This window comes from Dermacentor variabilis, chromosome 9 (assembly GCF_050947875.1).
Source record: "Dermacentor variabilis isolate Ectoservices chromosome 9, ASM5094787v1, whole genome shotgun sequence".
Classification (NCBI taxonomy): Eukaryota; Metazoa; Arthropoda; class Arachnida; order Ixodida; family Ixodidae; genus Dermacentor; species Dermacentor variabilis.
Genome location: NC_134576.1, coordinates 154,076,571 through 154,092,695, shown reverse-complemented (window position 1 = coordinate 154,092,695; position 16,125 = coordinate 154,076,571). Strand labels below are relative to the sequence as shown.

At 44.9% G+C, this 16,125-nt stretch overlaps 1 protein-coding gene across 4 annotated transcripts in view; it reads right to left on the bottom strand.

Moving 5' to 3' along the window:
• The window catches only part of Grip163 (gamma-tubulin complex component 6), a 525,896-nt gene that overhangs the window by 191,733 nt on the left and 318,038 nt on the right, over window positions 1–16,125 (bottom strand). For 2 of the 4 annotated variants that reach the window (XM_075670058.1, XM_075670060.1), the window contains 3 exons: window positions 13,459–13,533; window positions 2,056–2,227; window positions 832–904 (listed from right to left, as the gene is read on the bottom strand). In XM_075670058.1, coding sequence (XP_075526173.1) covers window positions 832–904; window positions 2,056–2,227; window positions 13,459–13,533 — 320 coding nt within the window. The remainder of the gene's footprint in view (window positions 1–831; window positions 905–2,055; window positions 2,228–13,458; window positions 13,534–16,125) is intronic. The other 2 variants (XM_075670059.1, XM_075670061.1) reach the window with 1 other exon arrangement.

Here is a 16,125-nt window from a genome sequence, read left to right as displayed (position 1 = left end):
GCGAGTTTCGCGAGCCAGCAGACTCAGTGAAGCACTATGCGATAACGAAACTGCTGAAATGCAAAAGCGTGGGCGGCGCGGAGCTCAGCGAAAGCGAAACCTTTCGACCGCCCGTGTCGTTGTCAAGGGTAATTTCAATGAGTTCTTTTTTCTAACAATGAAATAGAATTGGGCAAGTAACATTTTATTTTGTCTTATAATACAAGGATCTTTTTTATGATGAGTAGTTGCGTACTAGTGACAGAAGTACTGAGGAATGCTTTCGTCATCGGGCAAGTACTTGAATGTCCTGGGGGAGTCTCTAATCATATCCTGCATTTACCTCAGTTTCTCGATTATTAAGGCTCTGTTTGCGATAATATTGATGCCTCAGAGTTCCTCGAGCACTAATCTATCACTTTAACTTGACTTAATATTCGCCTTTAGTGGTCCGTCTAAGGAAGTGACGAAGGGGTGGCTGGCGCTTAATTGGCATGGCTTTGATTACGCTACACTTTTCTTCTAGGAGTTAAAATAGGTGGAAACTTGACATGTTTATCTATCACTTTAGCTTGACTTAATATTTGCTTTTAGTGTCCCTCTAAGCAAGTGATGAAGGGGTGGCTGGCGCTTAATTGGCATGGCTTTGATTACGCTACACTTCTTTTCTTCTAGGAGTTAAAACAGGTGGAAACTTGACATGTTTCGGTTCGATCATCCAACTGCACAAGACCAGTCCATAGTGTGCAAGAGCTACACGTGTAGAGGTGAGAATTATTTGTAGCAAATACAAGCCTACACATGGCATGCCACTGATTAGCAAAGCAAGGAGGTTGAACAGAGAGCATATACCGAGGAATTGCATAGAGCAGACGACTCCTTCTGTCAACTCGTTCCTCTTGAGCTTTGATCCATTCTTTTGGGACTGAAAGAATGAGCATAATGAAAAATGCCAAACTGGTCTCTGGGTGATGTAGCAGCAATGAAAATAACTTTTCATGGCACAGGACAACCATCAAAGATGCAGGGCCAGCAAAATTGCATCAAAGAATTAAAGGCACAGTATTGAAGCTCGGGTGTAAAAGAAACAATTCTCCAACTATCATCTTCAAACCACACTGAGAATGTTGTGTCTGGTGAGAGCTGCTGTAACCATGATCTGCATCAAGTTTACAAAGAAATGATACTAGGCAGACCAAATCATAAGCATATATGACAAGAGAAAAATTATGCATATTCAACTTAATATTCACATCTAGATGAGACGGAGCTTTCGTAATGTTAAAACTACCTATACCCACGTGTGTCTCGAGGTGCTGCCAGAATGCATTGAAAAGAGTTCACACAGTACAGTCAAAGGCCTTTATAACGAAGTGCTTGAGACCTCCAAAATCCTTCATTATACAGTTCACTTGGCTATAATGGTCATGCACTGTACCACTTGCTATGGAGCAGACTAAGCCCATTCAGCAAAATAAATTGTTTAGCATAAATTCAATAGATACTAAAGTGAACAGATACAGGTGGCACGTTGGTTTGCAAACCCGTGTGGATTTGCCTATGGGTGTGTCCAGGTTTTGCAGCAGACTTTCGTGACTGGTATGACTGAAGAATTCTGTTTTTAGATGGTCCATGTCAGGCTACATATAGTATGGTCTATTTTGGCCGGTGAAGCTTTCTCTGACAAACCAATGTAGGTTTCCCTTGTAGCGCTGTGCTACTCATGGGTAGATGACAATGTTACTCTTCTATGAAAATTTTGCTACCTTGCGGCTACCGCAGAACTAGTTTGCCAAAAGGCGATGAGTGTTTTGCCGTCAGTTCTCAAATGTGAAGACATACAACCAACTAGTTAATTGTACTACATCTCAGTTACGTTCACAAATTCTTGCACGGAGAAGTACTTCTGTTTTGGCAAGTACGTGCAACAGACTTCAAGTTTAAACAGCATGAAAAGACAACGACAAAGACAGGTCCTGTGCGTATGTTCTTTGTGGAATGTTCGTGCTGTTTAATCTTGCAGTCTTGCGCAGAAACAGGGCATCTGACAAACCAGCACAAGCACCAAACACTCACTCTCCACATGTGGATCAAGTCCAAGGCAAATCTCTGGAAGTGGTGTCAGCGTGAGCTCAGACTCCATGGCACGGCTGTAGCACTCTGACGACTCCCTGGTCTCATCCAGTTGAAGGTTGCTGAAAGCCAACCTCAACTCAGGTCTCAGCTGCTTGCTCCACAGAAGGCGACTCTGCAGCCAACAGTTGGCCTTAATGCAAGTATTCTTATATCAGAGCACTTTGCAGAAACCATAATGAAGAACATGCCAAAAGGATGTGGCACACTATAAAAACAATTACACTTCCCTCCCTCTGGATCTGCCAGTAGTTCTTTAACAAGGCGAGTGCTAAACTGCATTCAAGTTCAGTGGCGTTTGAATTCCTTCTCTCTGTGATTGTGATTTTCTGCTGTCTGCACACATGAGCCAGCACCAAGATGCCCAATTTTCTGTACTTTTGACCAAATTGTTGCCTGATTGTTGGTGTATTCAATGGATTCAATGCAGAAGAGGTAAAAAACTGCAAGCATGTAAAGAATAAAAATAAAGCAGAAACGAAAGGAATAATTTGTGACCTTAAAGGGGTCATGCATCCTACTGTCATACTGTAACTGATCTCACCGTGTTGTTTGTACTTCAAATGTGAAATAGGAGTGAATTTGGCAGTCCAGGTATTTTCAAAATGACAGCTAACGACTCTTGCACATTTCCAGCTATAAAATATCATCATTAAAGGACTTGAAGACAAAGAGCATAAGAACGGCTCCTTGTAGCAAGTGCATGCTACTTTACTTCTTCAATAAATGGCTCATGTTTGAAGCAGTCACCGGTCTCGATCGTTTTAACAAATGGTGCCATGAACCAGGAAACTACCTCCCTTCCCACTAAAAAGGTCAACTTGCAAAGCAGCAGATAAGGAAACGGTCGTGGAGCAGCAAATCAACCTCGGGCCGTATTCTGAAACGATCCACTTTGGCGATAATCAAGGTCAATAAATCAAATGGCTGCTTACACTACCACAGCATGCACTACCAACACGCACTCTAAGATGCTTCACAACGCATGAGCGAGCGTGCTATGCGAGTACAGAGCAGCTCAGGTATGTTGCTTTCGAGGGTAATGGCCACAGTATGGCTTCTGCGCACTGACTATGGTTGGCTACGGCCACTTTAGGTAAAAGAAATTGAAAAACAAAGGGTGAAAAGTTTTATTTTAATGAATAAATTGTCCTACAACTCTCACGGTTGTGAAACACGTTTTTGATGATATTATAAAGTGACACACAATTTCTGCGTTTGTCTTTGTCAGCCATCGTGCACCGCCAGAGCGGCATCGTCTGACTTGTCTCTACTACACTTCACCACCAACAGGTCACCCTTAATCACGCGAGCAATGCATTGTTCAGAGTTCCGCTGCCAGCTATTCTAAGACACTGTAGCTGAAAATTGTCACTGACATTAAGGAAACACAATGCAATAGCTGATCAACAGTCAACAAATACGGCTGTGCAAAACTATGTGCAAACTGCCATAAAAAGAATACTAGAAACTACCAACTCTCTTGTCTCTATTACACTACATCACTAATCGACCGCAAAAAGACATGTTCATTTACTTAATATATGTCGGAAGCACCCAACAACACCATAATGGCAAACTGACGTAGGCCAGAAGTACTACATGGCACTATGTATTTTCTGGCTTTGCTAAAACAGCCAATCAGCGTGCGGCAGTGGCAGAGGCGTTGCTAAGGCAATAGTATCGCCAAAGTGGTTATTTTCAGGATACGGCCCCTGGATCGAGCAAGAAGACCGAAGTGAAAACCATAAGCATTGGAATGGCTGACTGACAAGTAAGACGTCATTGTTACCCACCTAGAAGTTAGCAAACAATAGTAACAAAGAAAAGGAAAGTGCTTCACTCCCAGATCACGCAGCTCATCAATGAGCAGAACAGCAAATTAATGAAGGAGCTAATCGAGAACAGTTGCTCACAATGCAAGCACAGATCAAGTGAATAAGCGAAAGCCTCAAGAGCGCCAATGAACAAATGGAGAAATTTCATACAAAAGATAACGCTGAAGCTGAATTCGAAAGAATAACAGAGTATGACATGCAAATACTGACGAAAACCATGAAATAATGTCAAAAACGCATATTTCTTGGTGTAAATAAACACTTTTTGTATTTTGATGACTGGTTTGGTAGAGCTCTCGTGATTGGAAAGCTGCAGCACATGCCAGATCGCGAGATAAAAATAACCCCGTGCCTTCTACAATGCTGCGCATCGTCTGCTTTTTAGCTTCATTGCAAAGGACAAAAGAAGAAAGAGCAGCTCTGGATGGCTTTTGCACTGGTTTACATGTACATGGGACATTTAATACTTGTTTTCCGAGCTTAAAATGAATCAGTTGCTATTTAACAAGTACTTAAAGAAAATACAATGCATTTATTAAAACCATTACAAACCTGGGGTGAGAAGACGATTGAGACGATTGAGACGATTTTAAATAAATACTCTTGGTTTACTCTTGGTTTTAAGTACCATAGGAGTTATATTTTTTTCGTTTTGTGTTTTCACAAACTTATTTTCAGGAATGTGGTATTTTTTTGTTGTTCCTATTCATGTTTTTTGATGGTCTTTATGAATTTAAGGTCCTTCCTTTCAGTTTATGCTCAGCGCTTGCCACTTTCCAGTGTCTAATGGACACCGTACTATCAAGCCTGAAGTGTCAAACATGCTTGGTCTATCTAGATGACATCATAGTGTTCTCAGCTATATTTGTGGAGCACCTAAGCCGGTTACTCACTATTCTCCAAGCCATACACTCGGCTGGCCTGACGTTAATGCCAGAGAAATGTCATTTTGGTTTCAGTGAACTGTTCTTTCTCGGCCACGTCGTCAGTCACGAGGGTTAACGACCTGATCCAGCCAAAATAGATGCTGTGGCAAAGTTCCCCACACCATCCGACAAGAAGGACGTGAGACACTCCTTGGGGCCGTGCACCTATTAAGGATGCCTTATTGAGAATTTTTCATGTATTGCTATGCCGTTAACATGCCTGACATGAGACGATGTTTGCGTTCTGTGGGGAGAAAATGAGCAAGTAGCACTTAGCGAACTACGCCAACGCCTGCAAACGCCTCCTGCTCTTGCGCACTTCGACCAAGATGCCCCTACAGCACTTCACACTGATGCGAGCAATGTTGGTCTGGGTGCTGTACTGGTGCAGTGGTAAGATGGCTCCGAAGAAGTAATCACCTGCGCTAGCCGAACTCTCTCTTGTACGGAGGAAAACTACTCGACTACCAAGAAGGAATGCCTTGCCGTAGGGTGGTTATCAAATGTCGCCCGCATTTGTACGGCCGTTCATTCAGGTTTGTCAGTGATCATCATTCTCTTTGTTGGCTGACTAACTTGAAAGATCCATCTGGCCGTCTGGTGCGCTGGAGGCTTAGGCTTCAGGAGTTTGACATGACCAAAACTTACAAATCAGGAAAGAGGCACACCGATGCCGACTGCCTCTCATGGTCAGCCATCGAGTCCGCATGATGTGGACGTGGACGGTGCATTTTTGGGCAGTGTCGACGCCGTCACCATTTCACAGGAGCAGCGCCATGACGCAGAGCTGTTCCCACTAATTAATTTCTTGGAAGGCTGAAGTAAAGACGTTCCACAACTCTATGCCAGGGGACTGCCGTCATTTTGTCTCCAGAACGATGTTCTCTGTAAGAACTTTTCTGCCAGTGGCAGCAAGTACCTGCTTGTCGTACTGGCATCACTTCGAAAAGAAATACAGCATAGACCATTTATAACGTAACCACCTATAGCACGAGACCGCATATAATGCGGCTTTATGTGACCACCAGTATGCCTCCCACAGAGTTTAATGTGTCAGCTTACCGCTTAGTGTTCAGTCGCGCACGAATGAAGACCGGGTATAGTGCGGTTTCTCCGAAGAAAAGGGAGCCCCCCCCTCCCCCGCACTACGATGCCCACACCCTCTATAAAATGAGAGAAGAAAGCCCCGAAACCCGTCGCAAGAGGGGAGAAAAATAGAGGAGAGAGAGACTGTACAGCTTGCAAAGAAAAGAAGTGCAACTATCAGCCTTATCTTTTGCTTTTCTTCGTGCAACGCCGCGAGGGCGAGGCCGAGTCAGACGGAGCAACCGTGCCGCTGTTGTAACGGGGTGGGTCCCATTCAGAGGGTGAGAAGGGGAAACGTTGGGGAGGTCCATTTGCTGGGGGTGGCCAGTTGACAGGCTGACTTTGCACATGCGCCAGTCTTCTGCCTTTTCTCCTGTGTGGGTGTGCGCGAGTTGTCGTCTTGTGATACCAAAGTGCCCTGCTAGCGTCGTAGGCCTAGCTACCGGAAAATGTGTTTCCTTGTCTTGCGTTTGTGTCGCGCTACTTGTGCCACGCTGGGCTGAGTTGCCATGGCGCCTCATCTTTCCAACTCAAAAAACGGCAAGCTTTATTCCTGGAGACGAAGCAAAGCATCATTAAAGACGTCGAAAGTGGCCTAAAGAAGATTTCTGTTGGGCAGAAGTACGGCATCGCCGACACAACAGTATCGGCAATTTGGAAAAACAGGGATAAGGTGCAACAGCAACTGCAAGAAAATTATGGATCACTAGCAAGGAAGCGGATACGTTTGTCAAAGTATGAAGATGTCGATGCTGCTTTGTTCAAGTGGTTCTGCGAGGTACGAGACCAGAATGTGCCCGTGAGTGGTCTGATTCTGCAAGCAAAGGCCAGGTCATTTGCCAACTTGTTGGGCCACGACAGTTTCAACCCATTAAATGAGTGGATTCAGCGGTTTAAGGATCGGACATGAAATAAGCTGCCGTGTTATCTCCGGCGAGAGTGCACAAGTTGACAATTCTGTTGTTTATTTATTTATTCATTTATTTATTACAAATACCTACAGCGCCCGAGTTGGGCATTATCGTAGGGGGATTAATTACAAACATAAAGGTCAACTTCGCAAACAACGGCATCGTATCTTCTGTGGTATTAAAAATACAATAATCGTAATTAGTAGAGAAAGACAACAGATCCAATACTAACAACATCCGATTATAAAATTTGTTAGACAATGCATAAAATGGCACAGTGGAAATATTCTCTAAAACCGATTCATGTAAAGTTCTCTATGGCAGATGAAAAATTGGGTGCAGACACTACCTCATTCGGGAGCAAATTCCACTCTGCAATTGTTCGCGGAAAGAATGAAAACTTAAATACATTAATACGACTTTAATAGGCCCTTATTTTCGAGGAATTGTCACGTCTTTTAGACTGATAATCAGGTGGTTTTAAATGTATGTTCTTATCGATTCCTGTGTTACCGCTGTTAATATTGTGTAAAAGCTTTAACCTGATTATTTTTCTGCATGTGGACAACAACTGCCACCCTAGATTTTCCCTGATTTGCGAACATCTAATTTTGTAGTCGTAGATGCCCATGACGAATCTTGATGTTCAGGTCTGGCTCAGAATAACATTGAGACCATGCTGGCGAAGTATGCCTAGCGGGACATTTATAATGTGGATGAGGCTGGCTCGTTTTACAATTTGCTCCCAAGCCGCACACTTGCACTGTCCCACGAACGCTGCTCCGGTAGAAAGGCTTTGAAGGAGTGGTTTACTGTTTCTCTTCTGCGATAATATGGATGGCAGCGACAAGAGGCGTTTATTTGTGATCAAAAGGTCGGTGCGGCCATGCTGTTTCAAAAAAGTGGAGCCGATTACATATAAGGCCAACAGAAAGTCATGGATGACTCGGGAGCTATTCGCAACTTGGCTTCAGAAATTTGATGAAGACATGGTGTCAGAAAAGTGACAAGTTGTCCTATTTCTGCAGCGCCCATCATGTAAATTTAACGCTCAGCGCAATAAGCCTCAAGTTCTTGCCCGAAAATACGACAGCCAAGAGCCAGCCGATGGACCAAGGAGTAATCGCCGCAGTGAAAGCGCCTTATAAAAGGCGCATATGCAAAAGAGTGCTGATTAATCTTCAGCGAGACGAAGCAATGAAAGTAAATCTGCGGAGTGCCATCGGCATGATCATGGCATCTTGGTGACAGATAAAAGCAACAACCATCGTCAAGTGTTTCGCAAAGGTGGTGTTTGTGCGCAACGCCGTGGTCAGCGATCCTGATGTGAGGAGCGATGATAGCCACCGCGGTAATGTCGATGAAGTCCTCAACGCGGACGTGTGTGGTCGGATCTGGTGAAAAACACTGTTGCACAGGATGACACATTCGAAGGCTTCGTGAATGAGGATTGCGATGACTTTGTCCGCAAAAACGCAGACACAGATGAAGCAATTGTAGCAGCAGTGCGTGATCGCGATGACAATGTATCGGACGATGACGAAGGAGACAGCACACCGAAACTTTTGCACAGAGATGTACTGGATTACATCAGCAAGCTTGAGATGTACAGTACGGTCCACTGTTAAAGGGAACCTTGCACATCGTGGCCGCCGCACTCCGCGAAGCGCCCCTTTTGAGAAGCGGCGAGAATCGGCGACACCAGGCGCATGCGCAGAAACCGCGGAAGGTGGAGCCAGCTCCGCGTCGTCTGCTACAGTGCTCTTCTGGCGCTTGGCTTGCTCAGGCAGAAACTCTGGAACGTGACTGGAGAACTAAACATAAAAACCAGATTTTCCTCGCAGCTACATAATGGGCTGGCGTTTCTGCAATATATTTGTTTAATTTGCGATTCTTGTGAGCCACTTTTTCCGCGATGCAATAGTTCTGCAGGAGAGACATCTCTAGTTCTCGTCCACTCTCTGTTCTGAACCCACGCAAGCCACATCCTCTAGCTGCGGCGAGGCTATTACTGCATTTGATCTTTCGTCCAACATGAACGGCCGACATGGTTACGGTATTCATACTCCAGAACGACAAACGGTGCAGCTGCAGGTGATGAGACAGGTTAATGACGCAGAAATACACAAAAACCTTGGTAATCTGGCCACCGTTTATTCGGATAATTCCGACTGCCTTCGAGGTCCTGCCAAACGCCTATGGAAGTCTATGGCATCGAAAACTTGTTTATTCAAATGCGCCGCGGCTGGATTCTCTTTATTAGACGGACTCCCGATGTGGTACGGGCCGAGGTATTACCCTGGTGGGCTCAAATATTCGTTCTCTGCCCTGAACTGCATGATGCATCGTTTCCTGCGTCCCTATCACTTTGCGTGGTTGCAGGTGTGTTGGCAAATTTTCAGACCACCGTTGATAGGTCGAGAAAGAATTCTGCCGCACAATTTCGGTTTCGGAGCATCGCTGTCATGCAGCACGTGGCGGCGGCGACTAACACCCACGCATATCAGATACTAAGCGAAGCGTGTAGCTGCAAGCCGTTTAGAACATTTATTGCCTGGTCACTGACCCTTCTTCATCAAGTTTTTCGAAGGCGTCTTGTCCCTTCACAGCCAATGTGCGCTTGCCTTCCTTCGGTCAGCGCGCATTTCAGTTCCGATGAGTCGAAACTCCAGGCTTTCTACGTGCTCTTTGCCGTTTGAGCGGTAAAGCTGCCTCCAGTGCGAAACCACTTGCAAAAAAGCTCCTGCTGGAGCACCTACCATATACTGAAAGTAACCGCAGAAACCTTTACCACGATGGATCAGTTCTGCTTCCGGCACTGTGGATAGTGTGCACAAATTGAATTCGAAGAAATTGAAAGAGACTGTCATTGTCGTGCAGTTTTTGTCCTCAGAGGAAATGGCCATTGCGCAGTTTTTCACGAAATAAATTTATCTTTCACGCGAACAGTTTTCGGCAATTTTTCGGAACCTTTCGATAATCCTACATTCGGATAATTCGGACGTTTTTTCCCACTCCCTTACATTTCGAATTAACGAGATTTTACTTTAATCACTACTGTGTGCAAGAAATATTTTCCTATTTTTCCGCCTTAAACAGGGGTAGTAATTTCGAAAACGAGAGGCCTTCGAAAGTGAAGTGCGTGTATCGAGAATATTGCAATGCGTTTTGAGTATAACACTACTTCGCAAATCGTGGTTGTGAGGGACTTTCCTCTAATTTATTCACAACAAATAAGGCGACTTAACGAGCTCTTCATCCACTTAGTAGCGTGTAACGTCGCCTTCAGATTCGATGACTGCGCTCATACGTGCGGGCAATGATCGGTACAACGCCTCGGTTAATGTTGTGTCTCGCTTCAGCCGCTCCCATTCGGACTCCACTGCAGTCCACAAGGCGTCTGCAGACAGTCCGTGTAGACGCTGGCGTGCCAGAGCAACCTTCATCATCCCCCAAATGTTTTCAATCACATTAAGGTCGGGTGACTGAGGTGGCCAGGGGAGGACAACCACGCCGTGTTGCTGTAGTAGTGCTTCCACTTTCTTGGCAGTATGCACAGGCGAGCAGTCATGCTGAAACACGTAGTCTTCATCGGGAAACGGGCCACGTGCGAGGTAGGGCAAAGCTACGTCTTTCAAAATGTCGCAGTACCTCTCAGCCCTGAATTTTCCTTGAATCCATACGAGGGGGCCGAGGCCTTCCTTTGTAACAACGCCCCACACGCTAACGACGGTCCGGGCACTGGCTGCAACTCTTTGCACGAACTGGGGTCGGAACCTAGAAAAGAAAAAAAATGCGTCGTCAACATTGCTCTGATAGATGCTGCGCAAAAAGATTGCACGTTGGCCTTGGCGCTGAGGTGGGGGGAGGCCTTCTCTTTTGCACAATAAAAGTTTTTTCGCTCACTTATTTCAGTTTAGGCTTTCGTACCAAGAAGTGGTTGGTCGTGCCCATTACGCAGATCCCTTACTATGCGTAGTAAAACTAAGTTATGACGGTTAAAATTTTGTTCACGTTCTTTATATGCAAGAGAGAACATGTCATCATATCAGGCAGTGGTCTTGTCCGCAAACACACCAAACCTAGTTTTTCTAGCAATAGAAAAGGAATTCCAAGTAAAAAAAAAATAAAGAAAAGATATTTGGCAAATGGCACAAAATGAGACAGATTCTTCACGAAGTCCATTAGAGTTGGAAAACTCACCGGGTGTTTATGGGTCGCCAAACACGAGCCTTTTGGTCCCATTTGGTTGTGAAACTGCACTCATCTGTAAAAACAACTTTTTTCCAATCGTGAGCAGTCCAGGACTCCTGCTGTTGGGCAAACGCCAAGCGCTTCGTTTTGTTGCACACACGCAGCAATGGTTTTTGAACTGAACATCTGCTTCTCAGGCCTGCGTCACGAAGGCGCCGCTTGATCGTTGTTTTGGAAGCGTGAAGACCAACCGCTTTTTGTATTTCTTGGACGGATGAATGTGGATCCGCGGCTGTGACAGCGACGATATGAAGGTCTTCTTCGTGACTTGTTGCTCGAGACCGCGGCTTGCGAGGTGCATCCTTGATTCGGTTTTCCTTCTTGTAAGCTTGTATGATCCGGTTCACAGTTTTGAGTGGCCTTTGTGACAACTGTGAAATCACACGCTGCGAGTATCCTCGCAGGCATAGCCGCACGATATTCCATCTCTCGCTCTCTGGTCCTCTAGCCATCTTGAACTGACTGCCGCCAGAGAACTGAAGCCGTTGGGAACCCAACAGCGTCTTATCACCGCTGCCCGCTCCCTGGGAAACACGAAATGCTGCATCACCCCTTTTGCTACCGGGCTACTTTCAAAATCAACGGCTTTCTGGTTATCTCCAGCTCAGTTTGTATGTTTTGCCTTTATTTTAGCCTTTGACGCGAAAGTAGTTCGAAGAACGGCATCCTTGGCATCTGGCGGCGAGGCTGCGCCGCGCTGTTGCACACCACACGCGGCCGGCTGCTCCTTCCACGCTTAATGCCCGTGTGCCTTGTGCCGCCGATCGTGGACTCGGACCTGAATGAACCGGAAACATTTTTTGCATCAAATTCTGGGTATTTCTGCATCATTAACCTGTCTCGTTGACTACAGCTGCACCGTTTGTCGTTCTGGAGTATGAATACCGCAACCATGTTAGCCATTGATGTTGGGCGACGCACCAACTGCACTAACAGTCCAGCCGCAGCTAGAGGAGGTGGTTTGCGTGGGTTCAGAACAGAAAGTGGACGAGAACTAGAGATGTTTCTCCTTCAGCACTATTGCATCGCGTAAAAAGTGCCCCACTAGAATAGGAAATTAAAAAATATATTGCAGAAATGCACACCCATTATGTAGCTGCGAGGAAAACCAGGTTTTTATGTTTAGTTCTCCCGTCACGTTCCAGAGTTTCTGCCTCAGCAAGCCAAGCGCCAGAAGAGCGCCGTAGCAGACGACGCGGGGCTGGCTCCACCTTCCGCGGTTACTGCGCATGCGCCTGGTGTCGCCGATTCTCGCCACTTCTCAGAAGGGGCGCTTCGCGGAGCGCGGCGGTCACGCTGTGCGAGGTTCCCTTTAACAGTGGACTGTACTGTACTGCGTGCAGAAGGGCTTGAGCGAGAAAGCTACCCAGTGCCTGATCGCTGTTTAAGATGAGATGGTGCATAATGCGGTGAAGGCTCAGCGCCAGACGAAGATAACGGCATTTTTTCATTGATGAAGAAAAACTTTTTGTTTAGTGTCCATTTTTGGTGCTTTATTGCGCATTAAGTTGTAAAACACATATTAAAAGGTGGGTTGACCATATTTGCATGTGAATAAGAGTCTAAAAATGGCGTATTTTATATAGTGCGGTACCGCTTATAATGCGGATTTTCCTGACTCCCACAACCTACATTATAAGTGGTCCATGCTGTATTAAAAGCATGCCACGATGAAACCACCGCAGGTAATCTAGGCTATACAAGAACATTGTCCCGACTCCGATGAAAGTGCTACTGGCCGAAGCTACCCACTGCTGTAAAACATCATGTGCAAACATGTCATCATCATCATCATCAGCCTGGTTACACTCACTGCAGGGCAAAGGCCTCTCCCATACTTCTCCAACTACCCCGGTCATGTACTAATTGTGGCCATGTCATCCCTGCAAACTTCTTAATCTCATCCGCCCACCTAACTTTCTGCCGCCCCCTGCTACGCTTCCCTTCCCTTGGAATCCAGTCCTTAGCCCTTAATGACCATTGGCTATCTTCCCTCCTCATTACATGTCCTGCCCATGCCCCCCATTTCTTTTTCTTGATTTCAACTAAGGTGTCAATAACTCGCGTTTGTTCCCTCACCCAATCTGCTCTTTTCTTATCCGTTAACGTTACACCTATCATTCTTCTTTCCATAGCTCGTTGCGTCATCCTCAATTTAAGTAGAACCCTTTTCGTAAGCCTCCAGGTTTCTGCCCCTTACGTGAGTACTGGTAAGACACAGCTTTTATACACTTTTCTCTTGAGGGATAATGGCAACCTGCTGTTCATGATCTGACATGTGCCGACTACCAAAGATACAAAGCACTTGCTGCAAGCCCGCAGGTCTCTTACATTCGGTCGAGGTACCAGGCCAGTCATTTGTCCAAGTTGCAATGAATTTCCTGGGCTCATTTCCAACTTCCACAGCTGCCAACAGATGGATCATTGTTGCCACCAATTACCTGACACGCTATGCGGAGATGAAAGCTACACAGCGGGGCATAGCAGCCGAAGCAGCTCATTTTTTTCATAGAAAACGTCATCTTTAGGCACGGCCCCCCAAAAGTCATCATCACGGACAGGGGAACTGCCTTCACTGCCGAACTCCTTGACTCGGTTCTTAGACTCAGTGGTACAAGCCACCGGAAAACAACTGCATATCATCCCGAGACAAATGGACTAACCAAGCATCTTAATAAGACCCTCGCAGACATGCTATGCATGTATGTCGACATGGAACATAAGAACTGGGATCAGATTTTACTTTACGTAACCTACGCGTACAATACCACTAGACAAAAAAACTACTGGAATGACACCGTTCATCTTGGTCCACGGTCGCGAAGCCACAATGACGCTGGATGCCATGCTGCCGCCCGAGTTTGACGACATACCTATCGATGTTGACGAACTTACTCAGCGTGCCAAAGAAGCCAAACAGCTTGCCCGCGTACGTATCTGCATTCAGCAAGACCAAGATGCCAAATGATACGATCTTCGACACAAGTATGTTTTCTACAGTCCCAATGACAAAGTATGGGTATGGATGCCCATACGTCATTGTGGACTCTCCGAAAAACTCCTTAAGATGGTACATTTCGCCGTACAGAGTCATCTGCCGCTTGAGCGATGTGAATTACGAGGTCGTTCCTGATAGTGACAATAACTCCAATCGCCACATGCACCTACCCGAAGTGGTGCATGTGGCATGGATGAAGCCTTGCCTGTCAAACTAACTTTTGCTTTTTTCTTGCTTTCTTTTTTGCGTGTGTTACTCTGCCGTTGTACACCGCCCTCATATGCTTAAATTGTATATCGGGACGATGCTGCCTTCGCAGGTACGCAAATGCTGCGCCTGTTCTCCGATGAAGAGAAGGACAATGCGAGTATGCATGAGCACTTTTCTCAAGGCACAGTGAAGAAGTGGTGGTTGCGCTTGGTATCAAAAAGTCGATCTGACGTTGTGTTTCCTGAATAGCACTCTACAACCCCTGTTTTTTGACGTTTCACAATATAAAATATTCACCAAGACAATTTCCAATTGAGTAAGGGACTCACTCGACTTAAGCCAACCAAGGGAACAGGCTGGCTTCAGGAAGGAATACTCTACAGTGGATCACATCCATGTAATCAATATGGTAATCAACAAATCCACAGAGTACAAACAAGCTCTCTATATGGCTTTCATAGATTATGAAAAGGCATATGATTCAGTAAAGATACCAGCAGTCATAGAGGCATTACGTAATCAAGGAGTACAGAAGGCATATGTTAATATCTTCGGAAATACCTATAAAGATTCCAGTTACCTTGGTTTTCCAGAAGAAAAGTAGAAAGATACCTATAAAGAAAGGGGTCAGGCAGAGAGACACAATCTCTCCAATGCTATTCACTGCATGCTTATCAGAAGTATTCAAGCTGGAAAGGATTAGGAGTGAGGATAAATCGCAAATACCTCAGCAACCTTTCGTTTGCAGATGACATTGCCCTGTTCAGCAACATTGAGGATGATTTACAACAAATGACTGAGGACCTTAAGAGGAAGCTTTAGCTCAGGCCCAACTCCGACGTGGCCTCTTCAAATACATGTAAAACACAAAAACCCTCTTCTGAGATAACTCCTGGAGCCATTTTAATGAAATTTGTTGCATTTGTGAGAGAAAGTTAAATTATAGTGACTGTTCGAAACGGAATTTCGATTTGGGGTCTGAATTTTGTTACAAGAATTTTCAAAAATTCGAAAGTTTGAAAGATATAGAAGCATGAAGTTTACAAAATAATAGCTGTGCATTAAGAACAGATACTGCGGTTCTGTAAACAGCATCTATTAGATCGTTGAAAGCGGACTAATTCTATGTCATTTTTTACCTTACTTGAATTAGTTACATTGTGTACAAGGGTTCTGCAAAAGCTGTATTTCCATATTACTAAATTTTCTGAGATTCATATGTAACATATTAATTTTGTCCGCTTTAGATGTACTACTGGACACAATTCAAAGAATTGTGTTACCGTTTTCATTGCTGAGTTACAGAGTTGTAAGCTTGATAGTTTCGTTTTCTGAAAATTTTCGCTTTTTGCCAGTATTTAATAAAAATTTCACCACCTAAATCGAAAATTGGAAACCAACAGTCACTAGATTTTAAGTTTTTCTTTTAAATGCAAGAAACCTCGCCAAATTTGGTGCAGTGGTTGCCGATAATAATGAATTCTCCTTTTACATGTATATAAATAGGAGCACCCTATGGTACATAAGAAGCCGATCAATGAGTTAGCGGTAAGAGGAAAAATAAAGGAATTCCGGGTCAAGCTACAGAACAGGTATTCGGCTTTAACTCAAGAAGAGGACCTTAGTGTTGAAGATATGAACGACAATCTTATGGGCATCATTAAAGAGTGTGCAATAGAAGTTGGTGGTAACTCCATTAGACAGGATGCCAGTAAGCTATTGCAGGAGACGAAAGATCTGATTAAGAAACGGCAATGTGTGAAAGCCTCTAACCCTACAGCTAGAATAGA